At 31.9% G+C, this 26,381-nt stretch overlaps 1 protein-coding gene across 1 annotated transcript in view; it reads left to right on the forward strand.

Annotated features, from left to right (window-relative positions):
• The window catches only part of LOC140436599 (retinaldehyde-binding protein 1-like), a 29,504-nt gene extending 14,589 nt beyond the window's left edge, over nucleotides 1–14,915 (forward strand). The window contains exons 4-7 of the mRNA XM_072525549.1: nucleotides 2,885–3,134; nucleotides 4,502–4,612; nucleotides 6,966–7,068; nucleotides 14,535–14,915. Coding sequence (XP_072381650.1) covers nucleotides 2,885–3,134; nucleotides 4,502–4,612; nucleotides 6,966–7,068; nucleotides 14,535–14,683 — 613 coding nt within the window. The 3' untranslated portion in view covers nucleotides 14,684–14,915. The remainder of the gene's footprint in view (nucleotides 1–2,884; nucleotides 3,135–4,501; nucleotides 4,613–6,965; nucleotides 7,069–14,534) is intronic.
• The last annotated feature ends 11,466 nt before the right edge of the window (nucleotides 14,916–26,381 follow it).

Consider the following 26,381-nt stretch of genomic DNA (forward strand, 5'->3'; position numbering starts at 1 on the left):
AACTTCAATTTTGATAAATCCAAATATAGTGTATAATATCGGTACGAAAATTCCGAAGATTTATTCCACCACAGTCACCAATGTTATACTTCTTGGAAATACAAACTTCAAAATCTCAATTACAATTGTTCTAATTTTTTTTTATTTCCTGGTTTACGTCAATCTTTAATAACTTAAATCTTCTCTATATCAGTATTAGTTCCTTCTGCTAAAACGATTTGTTCTTAATAGTACGACTCTCTTTAAAGTAGTAAATATTTATTATAATTTAGCTTTAACTCGGCATTTCATAATCTGTCAAATACCTTGCTTGAGTTTTTCGGATGCTCATCAAAGGTTTTGGCCGCTTCGCTAAGCTCCTTTATCGACTAACCGAAAACAGCATTAAATTTGACTGGATACCTGATAGTAAAAAATAGTTCGTAGATTAAAAAAAAAACGACTTACAACAGCACCTCTCGTAGTCTATCCAAGAGAAGATGGCAAATTGCTGTTGGATCTTAGCATGGTATTGGCGCCGTTCTATCACAAGAACAGGAAGTAGAAGAAAAAGTTATTGCATAATTTAGTAAAACAATAAGAAAGACTGAAAATAATTTTTGTGTTACCAGAAAAGAACTCCTAGCTCATATAAAAGCCGTGTAACATTTTCATACTTTAACAGAAATTTTATAATTAGAACTACCCATAGCGGTTTGCAGTAGTTAATAAATTTTAAAGAGCCAGAAGGAAAAGATGCTCGGTGAAAAATACTCCTCTCTCTCTCTCTCTCTCTCGGATAGATAGACTCCAATAGCATATCTTCAACGTAGTATATCGAAAAGGGTGCCGATATTGTTTTAGGCGACCCTGTTTTGACTAGTACTGTAAAAGGCTTCAAAATAAAGAGAAGATAACCAAAAAAGTAAGTCTCCAGGTAACTACAGTTATACAAGAAGAAGATAATAATCAAACTTTTCTTGAAAATGACTTAAAGTTCATACAAGAATAGCTTCAAAATGGAGTAAGACTTATTTGGCAGGAAATAACCATAAAGAGTGAAACTATAAAGGTTTAGTGGACTCAATCTCTGTATCTTTCTAATGGTCTATTATATCGAAAGTGGAAAAGTCCCGATGGAGTACTACAGTTTAACAAGTGGTACTTCCAAAATCACACTTTAAAAGTGTGTTACAAAAACTTCGTAGCAGCCTTTCTGGATGACATTTTGTAGGCAAAGGAACACTGGCCAGAGTTTAAGATAGATTCTACTGTATCATTTGTCGTCGAGATGTAGAAGATTTTTGAAAGAAATGCGATTTATTTAACGGTAGAAAAAACCCTAGAGCCAGGAGTGGTAGTAAAATGGTACAGTATCTTTCCAGAGAGCCTTTTGAATGACTTGCAGTGGATATTCTCGGTCTTTCAATAACAGAGGGAAAAAACAAGTACTTAATGGTTGTAATGGATTATTTTCTAAAATGGCCTAAAATTGCATCCCTTTTCCAATCAAGAAGCGACTACAGTAGCAGAAACTTACATAAAACACGTTGTATCAAGACATGCAGTTGCTTTAGAGTTACATTGTGCTCAAGGACAAAATTTTAAATAAGAATTATAACAAGAATTATTAAAAATAATGGGTTTAAAGAAAACTCGCACTACATCTTTTCATCCACAATCAGACGGAATGGTCAAAAGACATAACATTAACTGTTTGTCAATACCTTTCAATGTTTGTCTTAGATAATAAAAAAAAAGGATACCTTAATTCCTCTACATATTTCTGTTAGCTTATATAAGTTCGGAACATAAAGCAACCGGTATTTCTCCGTATATGATGATCACCGAAAGAAAAACAAAGCTTCCTCAAGATCTTATTTTTAAAAGATTGTCCCCCTGTAAAAAAAAACGTTTATACCTGACGTACATAAAAAATTTAAAAGAAAAATTAAAAAAGCCTACGAATTCGCTTTTATAAGTTTGAAACTTGAAAGCGATAAAGCCAAGGCCAAGTTCGACATGCAGGTACAACTTTCGAAGGAGGTAACCCAGTATGGTAATACAATCATACACGTAAGAAAGGACTTTGTCCAAAACTTTAACGAAACTGAGAAGGCCCGTACACCGTCCCGCAGAAAATATACGCTCTAAACTACCGCATCCAGTTTTCATCTAGAAGTAAAAACTATGTAAAACATATTGACACATTAACTCTATATTTAGACCATTTATTAGACGAATAACTATAGAGGAGGAAGCAGTGTTAAGAAAATTCCGGAAGATTTATCCTACAAGAAGTCCCTTGACGAAAAAGAAGAAGCATTAAAATTCTAGAATATTCAAGATGTGATCGAAAATGCTATCAGAAAATGTATATAAACATGTTGTTGACAGTTGTAAATAAAATTTTGAAGTTTATAGTTGTCATTCTGTTAAAGTATTGCAAAAAAATTGGTGTTAAATAAAGTTATTTTTAAAAAGTGTAACAATATATTATTACGAATATTTTGTTAGAAGAATCGGAAAGGAAAAAATAATATGTAACTTGGTGATTGATAGGTTAGAATTGGGAGATAGATTGATTAAGAGCAAACGGCTAATCGTGCAGGAATATTTTACATTTCCTGCCAGAAATACAAGGTGTATATTATAATAAAAATAAAATGTAAAAAACTAATTGTTTTCTCAATCGTAATAGTGAGTTACATCTCATTTTATCCAATCTCATCTCAGTATTTAGAAGCGATTTATCTTAAAGCAAAAATACATACTTTATATTATACAGAATAGTTTAGTTTTTCTTATTAGATATTGTAGTGACTATTATGTAAAGTTGCATTATAAATATTATTTATTTGACGTATAGAGAATTGAATCAACAAAATCTTTTCTTGTTTTTTAGATATTTCTTTCCTTTGCCCAAAAGAACTGAAGAAGGTTCAAGAGTTACAGTCTGCAAACTAATGGACACCAGCTCCGACAACTTCGATTTTTATAAGTTCTTAGCTTATGGTTGCAGCAATATGGAAGTGCGATTCCAGGAGGATCTATTGTATGACGAAATTATTGTAATCGATCTAGAAAACGTGAAAATGGGACATATCTTTAAATCGTCGCCGTTCCATTTGAAGAAAATGCTGACGATTCTTGAGGTAAGTGAACTGTTTGAGATATAGACATTTTGTTAGAATACAGTAAGTTATTGACTGTGAACGATAGATCGGCAGGGATGGACCGATAAGATGGCCACCCAGTTTACTAGATTGTAATAAAGGTATTCCAGATCTCATTGCAAATTCTAAGCATTACTTCCGTCCATATTTCTCCAATTTCTTTAAGTGTTTCAGTTGTTATTTCATCTTTACCTTCTGCTTTTCTGAATTTTAGCTTTTTAATTGCCGCCTCATTTTCTGATTTCAATATTTAATATGACGATTTACAATCCCATTATTATGGGAACGAACTTCATCACTTCACAAAACTTGCATTATGGCGATAAAGGTTAGTCTTCGATCCAAATCGGTGGGGGGTCGTAATTCATGCATCAAACACAGTTTACATGTATGGTAATAGTGTTTTTTTTTTAATACTGTAAACTGTAGTTGACGACACTCTATTTCTGCAGCCATGGACCCTATCGACACAGTCATGTGGATTAATCGTTACATATTCTAAATCATTCACCAAGGTTTATTCGGTCTGAATTGGTTTGACATACTTTTCTTGTTAATTTGTAAAAATTATAAAAATATGCTAGTTTCAGGTTAATTTTAAGATGATAATTGCGCCATTAATTTGAAAATTTAGCGTATTTATTAACATTAATACACTCATCGTGGTACACTGTTGAATTTGGGATAAGAATTTATATATTTCGTTTAATCTAACCTTCACTCCCATAATCCATTAACTTTCTACATTTTAATGACGTCATAACGCCCGTGTTAACGTCACATATCTCATGTATACATTAATTGATAGTATTGTAGGTCCAATTGACTTTTCCAAATTTTTAAATAAAAATAATAATTACTTCCGGAATCATAGGCTGTTTAATATATCTTGAAAGACCCTGTATATATAAATACTTTGGCTAGTACCCATTTTATATTTTTGTGACATTTTACCCAAAAACAAAATATAATTTTCACTTTCCTAATCTTTAACCCACTTACCTTTTTTTAACTTTTTTTCTGTGGGCCGTTTTAAAATAACACGTCGATAACAAACTTTTATCAGAGCTGTATACTCTTTATAAACTTTGCAGCTTATTCTTTGATTCAACTTTGATTAAAGCCTCATCCCTTTATTAAACATTTTGTTCACTCTCCAAAAGTATTTGTAATCGAACTTTTCCTTTGAAGGGGCAGATTGAAATTTTTTAATTTCGGTTGGTGTTTTGGCAACGTTTGTTTTGTGTTCTTTTAAATATAGAACTTGAAGGAAGATTAGAAGTAGCGATTAATTTTAGAAACTTTTATTGAGAGAGTTTTAATAATTAAAATTTTGTGTTTTATAGAAAGTTTATTCTAACAAGCTGAAGAAGATTCACATGGTCAACTGTCCTACATTTGCTGTTAATACAATTAATGCACTCAAACAACTTATCAAACCGAAATTGGCTAGCCGGGTAAGTAATATTCTTATATATTTTTTTAATGTACTGTATATGACAAATTGCAATGGTCAATACAAATGTTTTCCTTTGTACTTTTTATTATATCCAGATTTAGCCATACGGCTCACACTCCCTCTAAGGGGAAAATTCAAGCATCCCAGATACCTACGGTAGCAAAAGGATTGAGCTCTGGTGGGACTCTTTCCGTGTTATCGAGCCCTAGGTGATTTGGTATGTTTACCAAATATACTGTATATATTTGGTATTTTGGTACAAAAAAAGGTGATCACTATATATGTTTGGATCTAGCTAGCTTCTGACGTCGATAAGGACGGAAGACTGCCTTGCATCTATCAGGATATAATCTATCTGGTTTTGTTGTCAGGAGATTTTCATATTACTTTGACTATCATTTTATGGAGAAATGTTTGTTTCTCCCACTATCATTGTTCCAGAAATGAACATATATTCACAAGTCCTTTGAAGTAAGGCTTGGAATCAAAAGATTTCCAACCCTCGAATATAGGGAGCCAGTTACAAGGCTCCCCACTCAATCATGTTTTTGGTGATTGCAAAGTTTATTAGTCTCAACGCGTTATCAATTACTCTTCATGTAAGCTTTCACATCTTATAGTTGGTTAAAAAAATTGCCCTTTGCCAATTTTTGCATTAAGGTCCATAGCAATTATTTTTACGTCATGACGTATGTGGGCATCTATCATATTCTGGTAATACATTAATTTTAAATTTTACCATATTATGCCGTTCTAACATCATTTCTCTTTATGATGGAGGAATAAAGCCAGTGATTGGTCTATTCGTAATTTATTTCCCTAAATTTTACCATCCAAAAACTATTTGGATGGTTTTAACTTATAGACTCTTTCAAAGTAGTATAATATACCATTGCTTGTGAGGCATTTACCACTACCAGGCCATCTAACCTCACTAATTCCGAGTATATCGATTTACAGTCTGGCAATTTCATTTTATAAATTATTTCATTTATTAGCTTAAACAATACTTCTTATGGTCCATGTTTTAATGTTTATATTCCTCCTGGGGATTTATTTTACATTTCTATGTCATTGTCAGATTATCAAGAAAGAAATGATGTTTAAACGTATTGGTTATTTAACTTTATAGAGAATAAGTCATTTAAATATATGTGATGAATCAACAGGCTTATATTAGTCTATACAAGCTGATTTTAGTTAAAAGTTTTCTAGGTTTTACACATCATAATTTGCACTTATGTCTAGTGTACCAGAAGGTAGTATAGTGCATCATACTATTGTACACTCTCTCTAATAATTCTGTGTTTAGTACAAAATTATTATACTGCTGACCTTCGTTGGTTATAAAACTCATAATTGTGGTGGTAAAATTGTGGTGGCTAAATTTTTGGATAATTCTTTTATGATACATAAACTGTTTTAATATGTTCTGCAAATACATTTGTTGCTTGATTATTAATTTGTAACCAGAATCTGTTCTCATATTTTTTATTTATTGATATGGTAAAGTTTGATGAAAGTTTCTTCATTAGTTTCCCCTTCAAGAAGGATAATCTGTTCGTGGACGCGAGCAAGATATCACGAATTACGTACGTGTCGAATATTACGCTCCACGCTCAGTTAAATGAAGTGGTGAATGAAAAATATTTAATCGGGTTTTACTGAAACTATACTGTGGGATCCCCAGGATGGGAATTTCAAAAATAAAAATTTAAAAGAAGACGGCTGGGTGGAAATTGGAAGATGTATGGACATATCGGGACAAATATTTAAAGAAAATTCTGCTTTCGGGATTTCGAAGAAAGAAATCAAAAATAGCAGTGGGTCTGGGAAAGGTAGGTAACCGGAGCATTATTAAGTGGTATAAAATTAAAAATATGTCTACGAGCAAAAGTGAGGGGGGCTTCTATAGTAGTCGAGAAGATAATTAAATAAAATATAGGCTGCACTAGCATCTAATGGTGGCGACATGTTTACTCAAAGGTTTGTTGAAAACTGTGGAGTACACGAGGAGGGGAAGTGTGTCATGAGAAGCGCATAACGTATCCATTGAAGCCATTGCAGGAACGCTGAGCGTGAGAAATTCGCGAACATACTGGATACCCACCTATAATATAATATTAAGCCATTTCCATGTTTATTATTACGATCCTATAAAATAAAAAATTTGACATATACCATAGTTATAAAACAATATTAATCAAGGATTATGAATATCTCCAAATAAAACTATGACAATAAGTGGCCTATAATACCACAAACAAAATATAAATCTCTTACATACTAGATTACTAATCAATATATACTTTCATATAACTTGTTATTAACAACACAAATAATTGTTTTAGATATTCGTACACGAGGGTACAGAAACTCTTTCTGACCATATTTCAGTGAAAGTTCTTCCTGGAGACTATCAAGGCTTGGAACTCTCCCTTCAAGAGTTAAACGGTAAGTAAATACATATTTATGTAGATGAGACAACACTAGGATAATTTATTATTCTATGTCTACCCAGATCATCTGAGCTTTTGAAGTAATATGAATATATTTATATAGAATTCAAAATATCTAATATAAACATCAAAGTTTCAATAATTTGTAATCTAGAAGCAAGGTAAAGAGTAAACCACATCTGAAAAAGTAAGCAAACACAAGTATTTTTACATGCATTTATTTCATATTTTGATTAATTAAAACGATCTACTAGAAAGTGTGTATTTAACCTTGCTAATTACTTATAAGCCACCTAATTACTAAAACCTGCCTAAAAGTTAGACTGAGATTAACCATATTTTAAATGGTATTTTAAGTATATAAAACAAAAAAAAGTATAAACAGTAAATTCCAATAGCAACGATAATACCAACACCAACAAACCTTACACCTATTTAACCGCTTTCACTTTACAAGAGGCCACCGCTTTTTCAATGTTTGCCAATTAATTAAAACAAGTGTTCACCAACATTTTGGTCTTTATTTCTTTAATATATAAGTCCGATGATATATTCTTATTCCCCTTTGTATAAGAAGCAGGATATTTCTCGATAAATATTTTGTTTACTGTTACATTCTCGAGTGACTGTAAACATTTTGTGATGAATGAGAGGAATGACTTTATTTTTTTCTTTCAGGGGAAATTTTTTCTATCACTAAAATATCTTGCATAATTCATTGTTGATAAGTTAAAAAACTGTTTTTATGACTTGCAGATTTTCCTACAAAATTATTTTTTAACTCATATAACCTACCAAAATCGATTTAACCTTTATGTTACTTGCAATTCAATTTCGGCATATTATACTCATATAGCCGTCTTTATAATAATATAACTAGAAAACGGATAAAAAAGTATAAAAAAAATTAAAAAAGATAAAAGTACTAAAATGTAAGCGCTTAAAAAGCATAAGGTTTTAATTGAATCCTGAAATATGTTTAAAAACGGCATAAAATTAAAAAAAAAATATTTTTTTCTTAAAAAAAAAAAAACGAAATTATGGAAGAAATAAAATATCAAAAATAATAAAGTTATACAGATAACAAATTTAACTCCTTGAAATATAAGGCAACAGGAAATTGTGGAATTATAGTTTAGCCAACTAAATTAAAATTTAAAAAGAGGATTAAATTTGGGTAACACGCTTTTAAGTTTTAAGTTGTTTTGATCTGATGCTGCTTCAAAAAGCTTGAGTAATACTTTGTCACAGGGAACTAGTTCTGGCAAGTAAAATCTTGGTATTGCTTCATTTACAAATCTGGATACTGTCTCTTTTTTCTGTTTTTGCTGTCGAGCTCCTTGGAGCATATTAAATATCTCTCTCCAATGGCGTTACAGCCAAAATCAAGCCTTGGCCTTTCCCAAATTGTGCCTCCAACCTTGCCTGTCTTGTGCCGATCTTCTCCAGGTTCTCACGTCTACTGCCACTACTGCCACTTCCACCTTTTCCGTGGTCTTCCTTTTGGTCTTGTGCCCTGCATTTTACTATCTAGTTCTCTTTTTGGCAATATTTCGGTCTCCGTTCTAACTACATGACCAGCCCATCGAAGTCTTTATAGTTTAAGGAATTCTGAGATCGGTGCCTCTTTGAACAGTTGGTGGAGTTTATGGATTTCCATACTTCGTTTTCTTTAATATGTTCAAATATCTTTCTTGGGGCTTTTCTTTCAAAGACTTCCAGCTCTCGTTTTGTGTCTTCTGTCTTCTGATATTAAATATCCTGTGGTTAAAATTTCGGATCGTGTATTCGGATGAATTTGAAATCCGGAAAGGTGTCCGCCAAGGCTGCATACTCTCTCCGATGCTTTTTAATTTATATGTTGAAAATATATTTGCGGAAGCATTAGAAGACACGGAATTAGGCATTAAGGTAAACGGCATACCAATTAGCAACCTACGCTATGCGGACGACACAGTGATTATAACTGATAATTTGGAAGATCAGCAGCTATTACTTGATAGGGTGAATAGCATAGGTAAAAAATATGGCCTCAAAATCAACATTTTGAAAACGAAATATATGGTCATTAGCAGAAATCCTCTAGAAAACCCGATAATATGCATAGGTGACGATCGCATAAAACGCGTGAAAACTTTTTAATACCTTGGCACCACAATCAATGACCAATCGGATCCACAACAAGAGATAAAAACCCAAATACAAATGGCAAGACAAGCTTTTGTGAAATTCAGACCGCTCCTATGTAATCAAAACCTAAATTTCGAAATACGCTACAGAATGGTCAAGTACTACATATGGTCCATCTTGCTTTATGGCATGGAAACGTGGACTTTGAAAAAAACATCTATCAACAAACTTGAAGCATTTGAAATGTGGTCATTGAGAAGAATAATGCGCATCCCTTGGGTGGATAGAGTTCGAAACGATGACGTCCTTAAGAGAGCCGGCGTGGAAAGAAAACTCTTTGAATTAATTAAAAAACGCAAGATTGGTTACCTTGGGCACATATTGAGAGAAGCAAAATATGAAATACCACAGTTAATCCTACAAGGGAAGATCGAAGGTAGGAGAGGAGCCGGCCGCAAACAATTATCCTGGTTAAGGAATATTAAAGAATGGACAGGAATACACAATACAGGCGAGCTGTGTCACGCCGCCAAGAACAGAATTCTAGTAATGAGATAGTCGCCTACGCACTTTAGTGTATGGCATGTTAAGAAGAAGAAGAAGGTTAAAATTTCTTTATCAAGAACTCTAAAAATTAATTTAACAATTTATCTCCCACATATATCTGTCGTTTTCTCTACCTTAAACCTAATATAGTGGCTGCCAATTAGTTTTTTTTTATTTCTTGAACAGCTTCATGGTACACAGAGCTAAGATAGTTTTTTGTAAGTTCGGTAATATGTCTTACAAGATTTCCCGAAAACGACGTGGAAGAATTATTTTGTAATTTGTTTAAAGGTATATTAGATTGTATCATAGCTGCACATAAATCGAGATTAAACCTTCTTTGTTCACAATACCCAGAAATTGATGCAAAGTATTCTGTAACGGTGTATCCTTTCGATATAGTTTAGTATTTTTTTAAATACTCTTGATGTGTATATTGCCGATGAAGTCATTGTAACTTAATTCGTTTAAAAAGGGTTTCCTTTTTTCTTTGCGTTTCTAATAATCGACAAAATTTGATCAGGAACGTATATCGGTCCTGACTTTTTAGCTCTTTTCATAGCTTTTTCGATGATACGGTGGACTACATCACCTTCGTTCTGTGTATGACCTCGGATGAGGTACTTGTGTGTGATGGAATTTAACTGAAACTTTTTAATTGCGTAGTAATACATTGCAAGAACAAATTTGTTTTTTTGCTTACCACAGCAGTTATCGGAATAAAGAATTATGTCAGATTGAGGATGTGTATTAGAGATTTCTTCAAGAAATGTCAGGATACATGAACCGATGTCGACTACTCCTCTTTGTCCCAGACCTTCATGCCAGAAGTAACAGAATGTCTTGCTATTGCTTATTTCTCATATCGTAAAATTAAAACAATTTAATCTTAATTTATAGTAAAAAGCTAATGTTTGCCCCATAGGTTCTGGCAGGATAGCTTGTAAGTCGTACATTACCAAAACTGTATTTGATCCTTCTTCTTTTGCTTTTTGTTTGTCTGAAGCTTTCTCAGTGCTACCTAGTTCTTTTTCCTCTTGATGTGACTTATACTGACAGTGTAATTTTTCTTTTTGTTCGTCAGGAGCGTTTTTAAATGATTCACACAAGTCGCATTGGTCTTTCTTTGAAAAAAAGAAACCAATATTAAATTGTGTATGAAATATGTGGGCATAGGCGTCATAGTTTGCAGCAGTCTGGCCCAAATCATCTTGTTTTTTATAGTGTCTGTGCATTTCTGCAATAAATAAACCGCCATTTAACAACTCTCTTGATGTGTTAGCCCTTGGTAATGGCTCCCTGTACGGAGTATAGAATTTTTATGTGATTTTACAGACACCATCATTTCAGGGTTCATCTTTATCTGTTGACCATGTTTTCTACGTTTATCTTGCAGTACAATTCCAGACCCAGAAGATTTTGATTGAATAATTGTTCTCTCCTTAATACCAAAAGTGTTAATCAGGTATGTTTTGCATACATGCATTCGTTTTTCATTGTGAAGCAGATTGAAAGCACAGTTCTGTCTTCTAGGTGTTTAAATAGTTGGTATGCGGCCACAACTCAACTAAAGTGGTTCAATAAAAGAAGACAAATAATCACATTGTCTCTGAAGTGATCCTAGATTCCAATACTGCTGAAAAAAATCAGCTCTAATGTCTTCGCTAAACTTCTTTGAACATTTCTGAATGCAATGATTAGAGCAAGTAGTTTCCATTGTTTTTTTTTTTTTCACAACTTTTCCAGTTCTTGAAATATAGCTTTTTCCTGAATTCTTAAGAAGTTTAGCTTTATTTTTTCGCCATTCTTCTGGATTTATTACTCTCTTCTTACCTTTTTTGATGAGCGAACAATTTCCTGTTTTATTCAGAGGACTTATTTTATTTTCAGAAAATGGACTTCTGGGTCTCTTTTTGTTTTTTATGGTAGTTTCACTTCGCTTTGTTTCACTTTCCGACGATATTTTATTTTCTGATGGTACATAGTTGTCACTATCTTCTCCAAATAAGCTGTTCTCATCATCTGAGGAATGTTGCTCATCATATACTGTTGGAGACATTTTTCTCAAAGTGATCTTGGTTGATGAGTGGGTTTCAACAGAATATGATGTACTGGGTTGTGTTTCATAATTTTTTGAAATACATAGATTATCTAAAAGTAATTAGTAGGTAATCAATAAAAGTAATTTTGGTTAACAAAGGAAAGTACCTACCTGGTCCAAATTCACAAGGCTTATGTAGGAACATACTATTAGGGTCTAAACTCGAGGAATTCGGATTTAAATTTACTGGCTGCAATTCTTCTAACATGACCGCATCATTGAGTGTTTTTGAAATATTATTGTCTTCAAATATTTATGGTTCCTCTGGAGTATTGTTCTCTTCTTGTAAATTGTAAGTGGCTAAATGAAGTATCAGCTCAGTCCTTTTTATTATTCAAGATTATACTCGCGTTTTATTTCTTCTCTGAAATACAAATCTATTATATTGACTGTTTTTGCACACTGACATTTCACACAAATTTTCTGTGTTATTTGAGTTAACAATGACATAAATACTGGTTAAGTGACTACAAAAACTAGTATTCAAAAACCATAACGATGTAAATGTGTACTTACGGCTTTAATCATTTAGCAGGTCGCCAGAGATATAAAATTTTTAGGCGAACAATGACACAATGTCCGTTACGCCGATGTGCCTCTGAGATTACACCAAAACTTTATTTTATTTTGTCACAATCTACACTTATGTCGTTGTAGAAATATAAACGAAGTGTTTCGTTCGACAGTCTATGAATAACTGACATTTGTGGCGATTTTGTTCCAACAATTCGCAATTGAAAACAAAGTATCTGACCTCTGGCGGAATAAATTTAAACTACTATAAGTGGTATAAACAAACCAGACAGCTGTTGATTTGAATAGAATTATTAAATTTTTTTAGTAAATTTCAGCATTATGACTATCTCACAGTATATTGCCAAAGAATATTCTTTATAAAGCAATATACTGTGACCACGTTAAAGTATTTAAATCAAATCGATATTGTTCTGTTCCTTAATGCAATTCAAGATCGACAAAAAATATTTCTCTATTTCTCTTTCCTAAAATGGAAAACTTGAGGAAAAAGAGGAAATCGATAAAAAGAAAATACCACTATCATTAAGTCAATAACATACTGAGAATACATAATTTATTTTCTTGAATAACAGAAATATAAATACTTACCATGTTGGGATAGTATCGTGAGGTTTTTTCTTCATGATTTATTACGGAATCTTTTAAAGACAAATCTTTTTTGACAGGTGACTCTCCAAGTTAAGGTTGATTTCTTGTAATCAAATGAACTATCTTACAATAAACTCAAAAAGTTATTTATTTATGTTAATATACAATAAAGTACTTACATGTCAAAAAATAGTATAAAATAAAAATTAACATATTAAAAACATAAGGCATAATATAAAATAATGCATATATTAGGTAGTAAGAAAAACATTACACAAAACATTATACTCTGGGTTCCCAGGTATACACAAAATAGAATTCTGGATTCATCAATACACAAGCCAGTTCCAAAAATTAAAGTTAAAATTTAAGAATTCATCACTTGAAAACTGCTTCCCCTTCAACCAATGGTCTCTTTGCTTCACCACAGTACTCAAAGATATCATTAGGCTAATTTCCATTTTTAAATGATAAAAATAACTCGTCTTAAACCAAACTAAACATGCAAAAGCAATGGTAAACATTAGTTGTTTATACCATTTATATCGGCCATGACACTGCAATCGACCTGCCCTCTACATTCAGTTTCAATCGCGAATATGGCCCAAAGTATATAATTTTGACAACGACGCAACTACTTCCCAGCGGCCAATAAATGTACTACCTTTATGGTATTGTATCATCCGATAGAGTGGCATGTTCTGACTTTTTTGACACATTTAACTCAAAATTGCAAAAAATTGCACTACGTCATTGTTGCTCGTTGCAATTGGCAGATATTTTTTTATGTTTCACACAAAAATATTTTTCGAAGCGTTTCTCCTGATGAAAGTTTAAAATCCTTTTAGTAATCTTCTGATAATGGTATACTTGTTTACCAATTATACACTATGCCTCCATCGATATTTCTTACCGACTTTTCACATGAAAAATCAAGCGAATTACTTCTGAGGGGGATTACTGATTACTCTGCGAAAGAAGCATCTGGTTTTCTTCTCAAGTATACTTTCATATTCAAATTAGAAAAGTTCGTGGTAAATATAAAAGAAAACTTTTTATTTTCATATTTGTTTTAGTTTAAATAAATATATTGTCTAACTCTTCTAATATTAACTGTTTATTAATAACCGATTAATATTTACGAGGTGTAAATGACTGTTGAAATTTTTTATTTTCTAGTTAATCAAAACTAGTGCATCATTTAAATTCAAATTACTCGACCTCATAACCATTCGATCTCATATAGTTTTCTAACTATTGCAACGATATGGTTAACACAGTGAAAAATAAAACTTTATGATAGAGATAGAGAATTGTGGATGGGAGCAACCAACCCTGAAGCAATTGTTGTTTTATTGTTTAATGTAGACGTAACTTTAATAACTTAGATTGTAACTTTTCTGACGTAGACTCTTAATATTTGTTACCTCTATAGTGAATATATTTAGAACTTATGTATAAATCTCAGTTTATTAAAAATTTTAATCATTTATTTATGCCTATATGTCAACTGCTGTTTTACATGATCTAAAAGTTTTTAATTAACATTTTTATTTCAGAAATGTGGAAAATTAAACTACAAGATCACAAGGACCGCTTCGACGTACTCGATAACCTAAGAACCAATGAAAGTTTACGACCTTCAGCATTACAAAATGACGAGATATTAGGCTATCATGGCAACTTCAGAAAGCTATCGCTAGACTAAGCAACCAGTCATTTCAAAATCGTCGTTATTAATTATTCGTGATATTAATTAATATTTACAATGTAGATGGTTATCACGAGTGAAAAATGTTGTACAAATTAAGAAAGATCTTGATGTCTGGTAAAAAGGGCGTAAAGGAAATGGAAATATTACAGTTTTATGTAATTGATTATAACTATAGAATAATTACGTTAGATACTAATATTAGATAATAAAATTGGAAAATAAAATATTTAAAAAAATTTTGTTTTGGATTTTTTTTGAAATCAAAACTAACTAGGTGTGGTATTGAAACGGCAGTTCGTAAAGATTTATTTTAGATAAAAAAATTTCCTTAAAAAAATTAATTCAAAAAGTAGAATGTTTTAGACGTCATCGATATATCCCGAAAAGTCTCGTTAGGTCTGAAACGTCTAAAAATGAATATAAAGGGGAAGTTGACAGTTTAAAAAGTATACTCTAGCAAAGAAATAATAAAATGAGTCATAAGCGTGATATCGTAAGTTATCGTATAATTTAGTCGTCCTTATGAGTTTTATCGTTGATTGAGTAACCCAAGTTGATTTTGCCAAAAACAAAAAGTATACATAAAATAAATACTTACCACTCGATAGGTATTTAGAAGAAACTGCACTTTTTATGAGTTTTTTAGATGTCACTGTTGCATCATAAAAAGATGTAGATTGAAAATGATTTTCACAAATATGATATAGTTTTTAGTCTTCAGTTCAAATAGGTTCGCACATTTTCATTTTCACAGTTCTCCACCCACTTTTTACACCTATCTTGATTTTTAACGGGAAATTTAAATAACAATACACCGTCTTTTCTCGAGAGATTACAATTTTATACACACAACGTGTCGTTGTAATTTTCGAGGAATTCATTTTTCACCAAACAAATAAATCAATTAGGACACAAATAAATTATGAAACAAATTCAAAATGCACAGTTTGAATGTATAATCATATTAAGGAATTAAAGTGGGAGAGCAATATTTACGTTGAGAATTAAGGGGAAGTATTATGAAGAGAAGAAATCTTTTATGTTTAACCGTAATGTAATTTTCTCTCCCGCAAATAGATGGCGAAATTGTTTTTGAGGACCGAATAGTTGCTACGTTTAATTTGTGTATGGCTGCAGATCTATTTGGGTTATTCAATCAACGGTTTTATTAAGAAACGTATCAGTAGCGAAAAATTTATTTTTATTTAGTGTATGGCATATTAAGAACACACAATTAGCAATATTTTTATAAAAAACGTTAAATGGAGTACAAACGAACATCTAATAATATCAATATAATCTAAAACATTTTTGGTCTCATAGGAATTATATCTTCTTAGTTTGTCTTGCTGTTCTGTCAATATATTACCCTCATTATTTCTTTACTTCTTTTGTTTGGATTACTTTTTGCTTTTGTTCAGTTTCTGGTAAAATTTTCTCGTCCCTATATTTCTCCTCTGCTTGTCGTGTTCTGAATTGCATCCCTGTTGCATCATTAAATATGCTCTGTTTTTTCTCGTGATAAAGAATTTGTCAGCAACTTGCACAGTTGATTCATTTAGATGAATATAATCAAAATCCAAAAGAGCGGACAGCTAGGTAGGGTCATTTTTCTTAAAATTGGGTTAATTGAATGTTCGCATATTACATAGTCTGTTCAGTTTAATGTGTAGACTCAAAATCTAAAAGGGCGGACAGCTAGATGGGGTTATTTTTTTTTAAAACGGGGTATATAAATTAAAAATTTATAGATGAACGTAAGCTTACTACTTTGATGGTTGAAACAAAATTTTTAGTTAGTGGCTCAATGAACGGCTTTATATCTAAAAAACATTTTAAGATATATTTGTAAGCGTTTATGCCTTATAATATACAGTATGATGGAAATGTATGGAATAAATTCATTATTTCAGAAAAAGACGACGGAAAAAAAATCCTAAAACACGTCAATTTTAATTTTTAAATGGCCATCAATTGCTATATATTATGTGTTAGACATTACGTCATCATTGTCGGCGTAATGACGTAATCGACGATTTTTTTAAATACAAACCGAGGTCACGCGGCAGCTCATTTGAAAGGTCTCTTTATCGCCTTTGCAACGATATAATCAATTGAATATTTATTTCTACAGGGTTAACCAAAACTGTTGGTTTATTAATACAATTAACTTACAATAAATGTTTACTTAAATACAATTAAATTACAACATATGTTCAAATTGACTACCTTCAGCAATAATACAATGTAGAAAACGGGCAATAAATTCTTTCCTAACGTTTTCGAAGACTTCAGGTGTTATTTGTGCAATTTCCGTTCTGATGCGCTCCTTTAACTCTTCTACAATATTCGGATAATTCGGATTTTGATACCCTCTGCTCTTTAAATGTCCCCACAAATAAAAGTCTAACGGAGTGAAATCTGGAGACCTTAGTGGCCATTCGATGGGCCCCCTTCTGCCTATCCACCTATCTGGGAAAACGTTATTAAGGTAATTTCGTACCTCAACGCCGTAGTGTGGGAGAGCCCCGTCATGTTGGTACCACAAATTATTTCTATTTGGAAATAGCTGATACAGCTGTGGCAACAGATAATCCTGAAGAAATTCTAGATAACGAGAATCAGTTAAATTTTCCTAAAAAAAATATGGCCTTACAATTTGATTGTTTATAATGGCGTCTCAAACATTCACCTTCTCGGGATATTGTGTCCTATACTCTTCCATCCAATGTGGATTTTCACTTGTCCAGTATCGATATGTCTGGCGATTTACGTGACCGTTCAGCATAAAAGACGCTTCATCAGAAAAAAGTACGTTTTGTATGAAACCCTGATCTCTGTTACATTTTTCCATAACGGTTTCGCAGAATTCGATTCTTCTATCAAAGTCATCTTCTAATAGCTCCTGGACCAGATGTACTTTGTATGGATCCAAATTCTCTTTTTTAGCACTCTTACAACAGTTGATTGGTGGATATTATTATCCAGTTCGATCTGCCTAGAACTGGTATGGGGATTGTCTTGAAAGGCCAGTACAACGTCTAGTTTCTTGGCTTCAAATATTGATTTTTTACCACTTTTGGGAAGATCTTTAACCCATTAACGCCGAGAAAAAAAAATTTTTGAATATACGATTTTTTTTTTGTAACTTTCATAAAGAAAGGTGTAAAATTAACCTACGTTTGGAAAAAATTAATTTTTATTTCAAAATATACAAAAAACATGCTGTTACCATATGGGCCCTGTAGGCGTTCCAGGGTATACACAAAATATTATCTGAATTAAGTGTTTGTATGAAATTTCATAAAACATTCTAAACATAAACCAACATCGCACTTGATACACATTGTACGCCCTTTGCTTATACAATTGAACCCGGCACATCTTCTTCTTTTTCCTTCTGGCACTACTAATACGTAATGGTTTGGCCCATCAAATCTGACATCGTGTCCAACACGGCTGTTACTTCCAGCAGCTTTAGGCATTCGACCTGGACCTTTAGCTGTCGTTTTGTAATTTGCCAAATATGTCTAAAAATCACAGTAACATGTAAGACTACGTAAATATGTAGTAAATTATAACATTACCTGAGCAATACTTCGCCTAAACTCCAACTGGCTGATATTTCTGCCACTTTTGCGGTAGAGAATCCAATCATTTTGTATATATACATCAATAAGATATGTGAATATCGACCAGTACCACTTTTTTGATCTTACACCAAAACGATAACTGAAACAATGTATGTTATTATATTATTATAATCAATATACTTTACATACCAAGATACATTTGCATCCATCAGATCGGTGCTTCCCATGTTTTTATTGTATTTGGAAATTACATCCGGACGTGGTATAGGTACGTTCCTTTTATCTTTCCTTGAAAATCTCTCTACAGATTTTACTGGAGTAAACCCAAAACACGTACTGGCCTCTGTTACCACATTATTGTCCATCCACCTCACATAAAGAATACCATGGAATACCATCAGTACTGAATTTGCTTTAGCGTCACTTTGTACCACAGTAGGTAATTGCTCATTTGCTAAATCTTCAGACGTGTCCTCCACTCTCGTACCATTTGAAAATACAACTTCAGCTGGAACAGTTGACGACTACTCAAATTTTCAACAATTCCACCCTGGATTCATACCTGAATCCTCATCGGTCAGATCCTGACAGTCAGGTAGCTGTATGTATATATCAGTGACTTCGTTATCAGATTAGTAGGCGATATCTAACGCTTCTTGAAGAGTTATTCCTCTGAAACTAAAATTATCGTATAAAACTATGGGTTAATACATATTGTCTGTAGTACGCCTACTGGTCCCATATGGTGACAGTGACGTTTACGACGAAATTATGAAAAACTAGAACCATATATTTAGAAAATCAACAAACAGTATTGCGAAAATACGTTTTTTAAATAAAATCGATCGCCTAGATATACAATAAAATAAATAAGATCGACATAATTTAACTTACCGTAATGGGATGTCCATATTTTCGTCGTCGAAAATAATCTGTCCAATAAAAAATAGCACAACCTCTCACTCGCGAGTACAACAAGCAACTGATCTTGTCAGGCGCATCTGATGAGCATTTCGAACAATTAGTTCGCAGTCAATGGCGTTCAAATTAAATTTGTCAGTTAGTACACCCACATAAATAGAGGGCGGTTTTGTGTCCCCATATGGGACCCGTAGGCGTTAATGGGTTAACATGGCCCGTTTCTCTACATTTTTTTTTTAATTTTACTCACTCTTGATTGAGTAATTGAGTAATTAAAAACCATATTTTGTTTTATTCCCAGTGGCGTTCCTTAGTGTATTTTAGTTCAGTGAATGAATATTTATTGTAATTCCATGCTACTTGACAAAGTTCATAATTTTAGTGAACCCTGTAGAAATAAATATTCAAGTGATTCTTCTTCTTCAAGTGCCATCTCCGCGGCGGAGGTCGGCAATCATCATAGCTATTCGGAATTTTGAGACGGCTGCTCTGAAAAGTTCATTTGATGTAGATCCGTACCACTCTCTCAGGTTGCGCAGCCATGACATTCTACGCCTCCCTATGCTTCTCTTTCCTTGGATCTTTCCCTGCATACTCTGTTGGAGCAAGGTGTATTTCTCTCCACGTGTAATATGTCCGAGATATTCTAATTTTCTTGTTTTCATTGAATTTAAAATTTCCATTTCTTTGTTCATCCTTCCCAGAACCTCTTTGTTTGTGACGTGTTCTGTCCATGATATTTTCAGAATTCTATTCAAGTGATTACATCGTTGCAATGACGATACGGAAACCTTTCAAATGAGCTGTCGCGTGCCCTCGGTTTGTATTTAAAAAAATCGTCGATTACGTCATTACGTCGAAACTGATGACGTAATGTCCAACACATAGATGTCAGTTGATGATCATTCAAAAATTAAAATTGACGTGTTTTAAGATTTTTTTAAAAGTCGTCTGTTTCTGAAATAATGAATTTATTCCATACATTTGCATCATACTGTATGTTACATTCCATATGTTGCATGTTAACCAGTTTCTGAAAGATTAGGAATTAACAAATAATGATTTTATTCACGAATCGCTTGATACAATTTTTACTAAAAAGGTTTTTTTTTTATTTTTAATGGCTATATCATGGCTATACCACTTATGTAATTTTATATGATTTTAATAAACTTACAAGTACATTACAAAGTAGTACAAAGTGGTAGTAGTAGTAGTAGAAGTACAAAATTATTTGATTTTTTCGGGCAGTATTCGTAACGGATATTTTGATACATATAAATTCTCTCAGGAATGGACCAACTCACTATTATTATATTATAACAAAAGTATTTAGTTAAATTATCCACAACCACATATACAGAAAATATAAATAAAAGATGGCAGAAACCCAGTTCGACTTTTAAGGAAGTTTTGGGACCCAAGAGGCTTTTTTCTCCCTTCAAGTACATATACAAAGATGAACCGGTAAGTATTTGTATGTTTCGTAGATTTCTCAAAGGCGGTCAATAATGTAAAGCACGAAAAAATAATAAAACTTTGAGACGCGATCTTTGATAAGGCCCTTTATGATACTACAGAAGGCAAAATGATAAATGTGTAACTGATAAATGACGTTAGATATGCGGACGATACTGCCATTGTCGCCAGCTGCTTTAAAGAATCTACTACGATGAGTAAGTGAAGTATCTGAAAACTACGAAAATAAGTTAAATTAAAATTCGGGGATGGCGCTCGTCATCGAGAATTTGGCATTTTTTTGCTAGGTACTGAGGGCTTTGTGCCCTAGTAGGTATTTACAATTTCCAATTTAGTCGATGAATTGAAATACATATATAATAAAATATCAGACAATCGGTTATAACTTTGTTATTTATAATAAATATACATATAATAACAAGTAAAATTTTGTGGCAAAATAGCAACTAAAAACTGATCGAAGAATATTCTCATCAAAATTTTATTCTAACGACCGAAAGCATATACAACTTTATAATTATCTCTAAAGGTTTCCTTTAGAGCAAGAAATGCATATACAGCTTTCCTGTAATTAAAAACATGATCAAGAAAAATACAATTACAGACGTTTTAAAGTGCAATAGGCACGTAGTCAGAAATTCTCAAAGAACTCTGTAATTAAATAATTGCATTAAAGCTCTTTGGTCGCTAGGATAGTTTATTTTTTGTGTTTCAAGAAACTTCAGTTTCTTAAAGGTTTCTGGAAAAGAATCTGGTAAGTAAAAAGAAATACATACGTACATGGTGAATTTTAATCTTTAAAAAAGCTTCGAAAAGACTTATTTTGCAACCATGTTTCACTAATTTTACAATATCTCGAGTTTTAATCATTGGATTAAAGTTTAGTAAACGCCAATTTTTTTGCTTTTTTTCTAAAGGAATATATTTAACCAAAAAAAAATGTCTAGCTCTTTAAGTTTTCGAACTAGATCTTTATAAACAATTAAATTGTTTTTAACAATTTCTTGATTACTTGGATTGTAGTCCACCCTCGAAGTTCGTCATCAGCAGCCAAACATATACAGATTGAACGAATTTAAAACGGAACATACGAAATCAATGTATTTCGGCTCAACTCCGCTCTAGGTGGTTGGCCAACAAAAGGTTGTCAAATAATTATATTATAAAAATCCAATACTTCAGCGGGCTGCTGGATTCGGAACTCATTCAAGAACAAGTCAAAACTCCACCCAAATAGGTTGCCTAGAATCGCTGAAAAAACTAGACTAAACAAGCAGTTATTATGCTGTCAAACCAGTTCATACTTAATCGTTTCCTTATAGTCCAAGAGATAGAGCCGAAATTTTGAACTGATCAGTAATATGACATTTCTCTATTGGAATATATTCATTGTAACTGGGTTAAGACTTTGCCTTACAGGCGGACGCCCCTCGTGGTACAGGGGGTGGCTATACAGGGATGAAGTTGTCATTTTTTTCGGAAAAATTAACGATCAATAATATGGCTGAAAATTTGCCCAGAGTAAGATCTTGGTATAACTAGACGAAATCCCAAAGGGCGGACGCGAGAGTGGATACATAAGGTGTGGCGGACAGGGGTGAAATTGCAATTTTTTGGGGAAAAATTAACGATAAGTAATATGTCCGCCATTTTCATGGCTCATTATTTAGCCCCTAAAAACTTTAAATCCAAAAGGGAGGATAGCTGGGTTGGTACAGAGAGCCACAAAACGGGGTCAAATGTACCACTTGCCTGCGCATTTTAGGTCTCGGTAACAGTTTTCAAACTGATTTTATTATGATATTTTTATACCGATTGATTTGAAAATTTGTATACTCACTTCTGTTACTATTCTGAGAAGCGTCAAGTAGAGTTTTCCTCAAAATTTTCCAAAAAAATTTCCGTAAATGAAAATTTTCGTAATTTTTTGAGGTAAAATCTAATTTGTAGAGTCCTTTCGATTTTCTGTAAGTTATACCATGAATTGTTTTCCAAAAATATTCAAACGATTTTTCCGATAAGAAAAAAAAATTTAGGAAAACTTCTAAAACATTTGATAAAACTCTACGTCATCGTCTGAATCTTTTATAGAATATTTTGTAGTTTTAAAATGATATTATGATAATGTTTTTTTTTTTTCAAACTAAAGTCATATTTACTTTACAAATCACATTTTTTTCTTAAATATAAATATTTTACGAATTAATTTTTAATTGAATAAATGTTTGATATTTGATATTTTATTAAATTAAAGTAATTTTATAATGTTAACTATTAAATATTTTTGGTATAACAAATAGTAATTTTACTTATTTTTTATTTTATTACATTAATAATCAATTACAAAATATATTATTTCTATTTATCAATAGGTAAAATTCAATTTGTAGAATTCCTTTAACATTTTACAAATAATTATTAATAAAAATCAATTTAATAGTGGAATTATCAATTTTTTAAGTTTTGAAATTTACTTTGTAGATATTTTCAATATATTTTTTAACTTTCTAATTGATTGAATTTTTTTTCATTAGTTAATTATAATTTTACAAATTCTGTTTGGACATTAATTTTGCATCATTATTATTTTAAAATATTAAAATAATAATGATGCGCGTTCATTTAGATCAGTAATTCTAGACGCATGCGCTAAATGTAATAAGTATCAAGATGCTTTTATTCAACTTGGTGAAACTGACTTCGATTGTAATGAAGTTTTTGAAACCTTAGAAACTTTCATATGTCACTTATATGGAACAGGACTGACGAGAACAATTCCAAAAAGAAAAGTAAACGATGTCAGAGTTTCACTATTTAACCGGCAGTATAAGTTGCATGATGTGAACGAGCCTTAAAAAAAAAACTAAAAAATTTCGATGCTTCAAGCTTACCACCATGTCAAGATGAATTACACCAACATCTACTGCGAGCTCATTATATTTCAAATATTTGGCCAAATGCTCATAAAAAAGTACCAACAGAATTGATTGTTGAAGAACATGGTTGGGAGTTTGAAGATGAAACATATAAATTCAAATGATTTAGTGGACCTCAGATGCCAGAATCAGTTCGAGAAGTAGTGATTGAAAATGAAGCAGATAATGAATGTGATATTATTGAAAGTGAAAATTATTATTACGAAAATTTTCATTTACGGAAATTTTTTTGGAAAATTTTGAGGAAAACTCTACTTGACGCTTTTCAGAATAGTAACAGAAGTGAGCATACAAATTTTCAAATCAATCGGTATAAAAATATCATAATAAAATCAGTTTGAAAATTGTTACCGAGACCTAAAATGCGCAGGCAAGTGGTACATTTGACCCCGTTTTATGGCTCTCTGTACCAACCCAACTGTCCGCCCTTTTATATTTAGAGTTTTTAGGGGCTAAATAATGAGCCATGAAAATGGCGGACATATTACTTATCGTTAATTTTTCCCCAAAAAATTGCAACCTTACCCCTGTCCGCCACCCCTTATGTATCCACTCTCGCGTCCGCCCTTTGAGCTTTCGTCTAGTTATACCAAGATCTTACTCTGGGCAAATGTTCAGCCATATTATCGATCGTTAATTTTTCCGAAAAAAATGACAACTTCATCCCTGTATAGCCACCCCCTGTACCACGAGGGGCGTCCGCCTGTAAGGCAAAGTCTTAACCCAGTTACAATGAATATATTCCAATAGAGAAATGTCATATTACTGATCAGTTCAAAATTTCGGCTCTATCTCTCCGACTATTAGGCAAGCTCCTCTTTCCTTCGAAGGAGACAGATAGTTGAACGATATTTTATACAATGTCTATCACCGGGTATGGATTTATTTTTGTCCAAGTTTTATATTGGTCCACTATTTCAAATGCAGTTCCGTTTTAAATTGGTTCAATCTGTATAACAAAAACTTAGGGGACCCTTCAGAATTGAAAACGCGCCACGATGGCCCTTAGCTGGCCCCTAGACTATATAATATTGTTTAATATAATAACAAATTCTTTATTATTTCTTGTTAAAAAAAAAAACGGGTGTGGCAGTCCAATGGGACTACCGGTAGAAGTTATACTTCTATACACGCGTTCGTCGTTACAAGTTTATATGTGAGTCAATCTGCACAATCATTACATATGTAATGCTATAGGTACGCGAGAGCAGAAAGAGAAAAATAATTAGGTATACAAGTATATGGTGCATCGTTTGCTGTGTATAAACATTTGACCTGTAATAGGAGTATAGTAAGTAAATGAAGGATTGAATCAATATTTTAATGAAAATATATATTTTTATTTTCATATATGTATAAAAGGAGTTGAATGCAAAAAAAAATTTTTACACATACTCTGCAGTAAAATTCATGTTAATTTTGTTATTAATATAAAAATACAATACAATACACTGCCACATAATTCAATATTATAATACAATACAAATTAAATGCAATATTCATAAGTATTTAAAAATAGTATTTATTAATATAAATAAAAAAATAATAATATTAATAAATATTAAATATGTTTACAAAAGGAACGAAAAGAAAAGGAAGAAAATATATCTTCTGTCTCTCTCTTACCTATATCTTACATATGTAATGATTTTTCCGATTCACTCAATATATACGAATACACAAAAATTTCCAATGTTTGTGGAAGATGAAAATAAAAAACCAACAACTCGGATTATTAAAATTTTCATTTTATTTTAAAATTTAGCATTTTTGCGTGTATTACATATATTTAATAAGACTAACGTGGGGTTTTTAAACATTTCAAAAATAAAAAAGGAAATTCATATTGGGATTCGAACTCATATACACCAGCGTATGAACCAAACACGTAAAATATTTGCCAATTTAAAAATGACATTTAAAAGAATTTTGTCAGAACAATGTCATGTATTTATTTAGAATAATTAAGTGTTTTTGGATGTACAGTAATTTTTTAAATTTTTAAACATAAAAATAGGTTTTATATATTAAAAAAGATGAGAGACTATGATAAATTTTATCAACATTATAATACATCTTCGTTGATACAACCTCATTAACTTTGTAAGTAGTGAATTTTTTAATAAATTATACCAACGCCAACAATTTATTCATCATATTTGTAGCTCCCTGATGAAGGACATAACCAATGTCCGAAAGCTTGGAATAAAAATTTAAAAGAGTACACGTTTCATTTTTTATTGCTGCAAACCCACTATTTAACGTTTACTTTATATATATATATATATATATATATATATATATATATATATATATATATATATATATATATATATATATATATATATATATATATGTATGGAAAAGGAACATCTTTATTCTCGAGAGAGAAAGAGAGAGAAAATATATCTTTTGTCTCTCTCTTACTCATTATCTTACATATGTAATGATTTCACCGATTCCCTCCTGTACAAATTTCCAACGTGGAGCGCGCGTATAGAAGTATAACTTTAAAATATTTTTTTTTTATAATTGAAGACACAGGTGGAAGAAGGTGTTAAATAGCAAAATGCAACATTGGATTATAATGAGGAAAACATAAACATTTATAAATTTTTTCATTAACAATAATTTATGCAACACTTTTATGCTAGAAAGGTAACTTTGCTATAACTAAAATATTTATTACACACATGAGCAAAAGTAAATAAACAATAGGTCTATTTTTTACCTTGATTGTAGATAACTCCTTCTTGCACTAAC

Source organism: Diabrotica undecimpunctata, chromosome 3 (genome assembly GCF_040954645.1).
Source record: "Diabrotica undecimpunctata isolate CICGRU chromosome 3, icDiaUnde3, whole genome shotgun sequence".
NCBI lineage: Eukaryota > Metazoa > Arthropoda > Insecta > Coleoptera > Chrysomelidae > Diabrotica > Diabrotica undecimpunctata.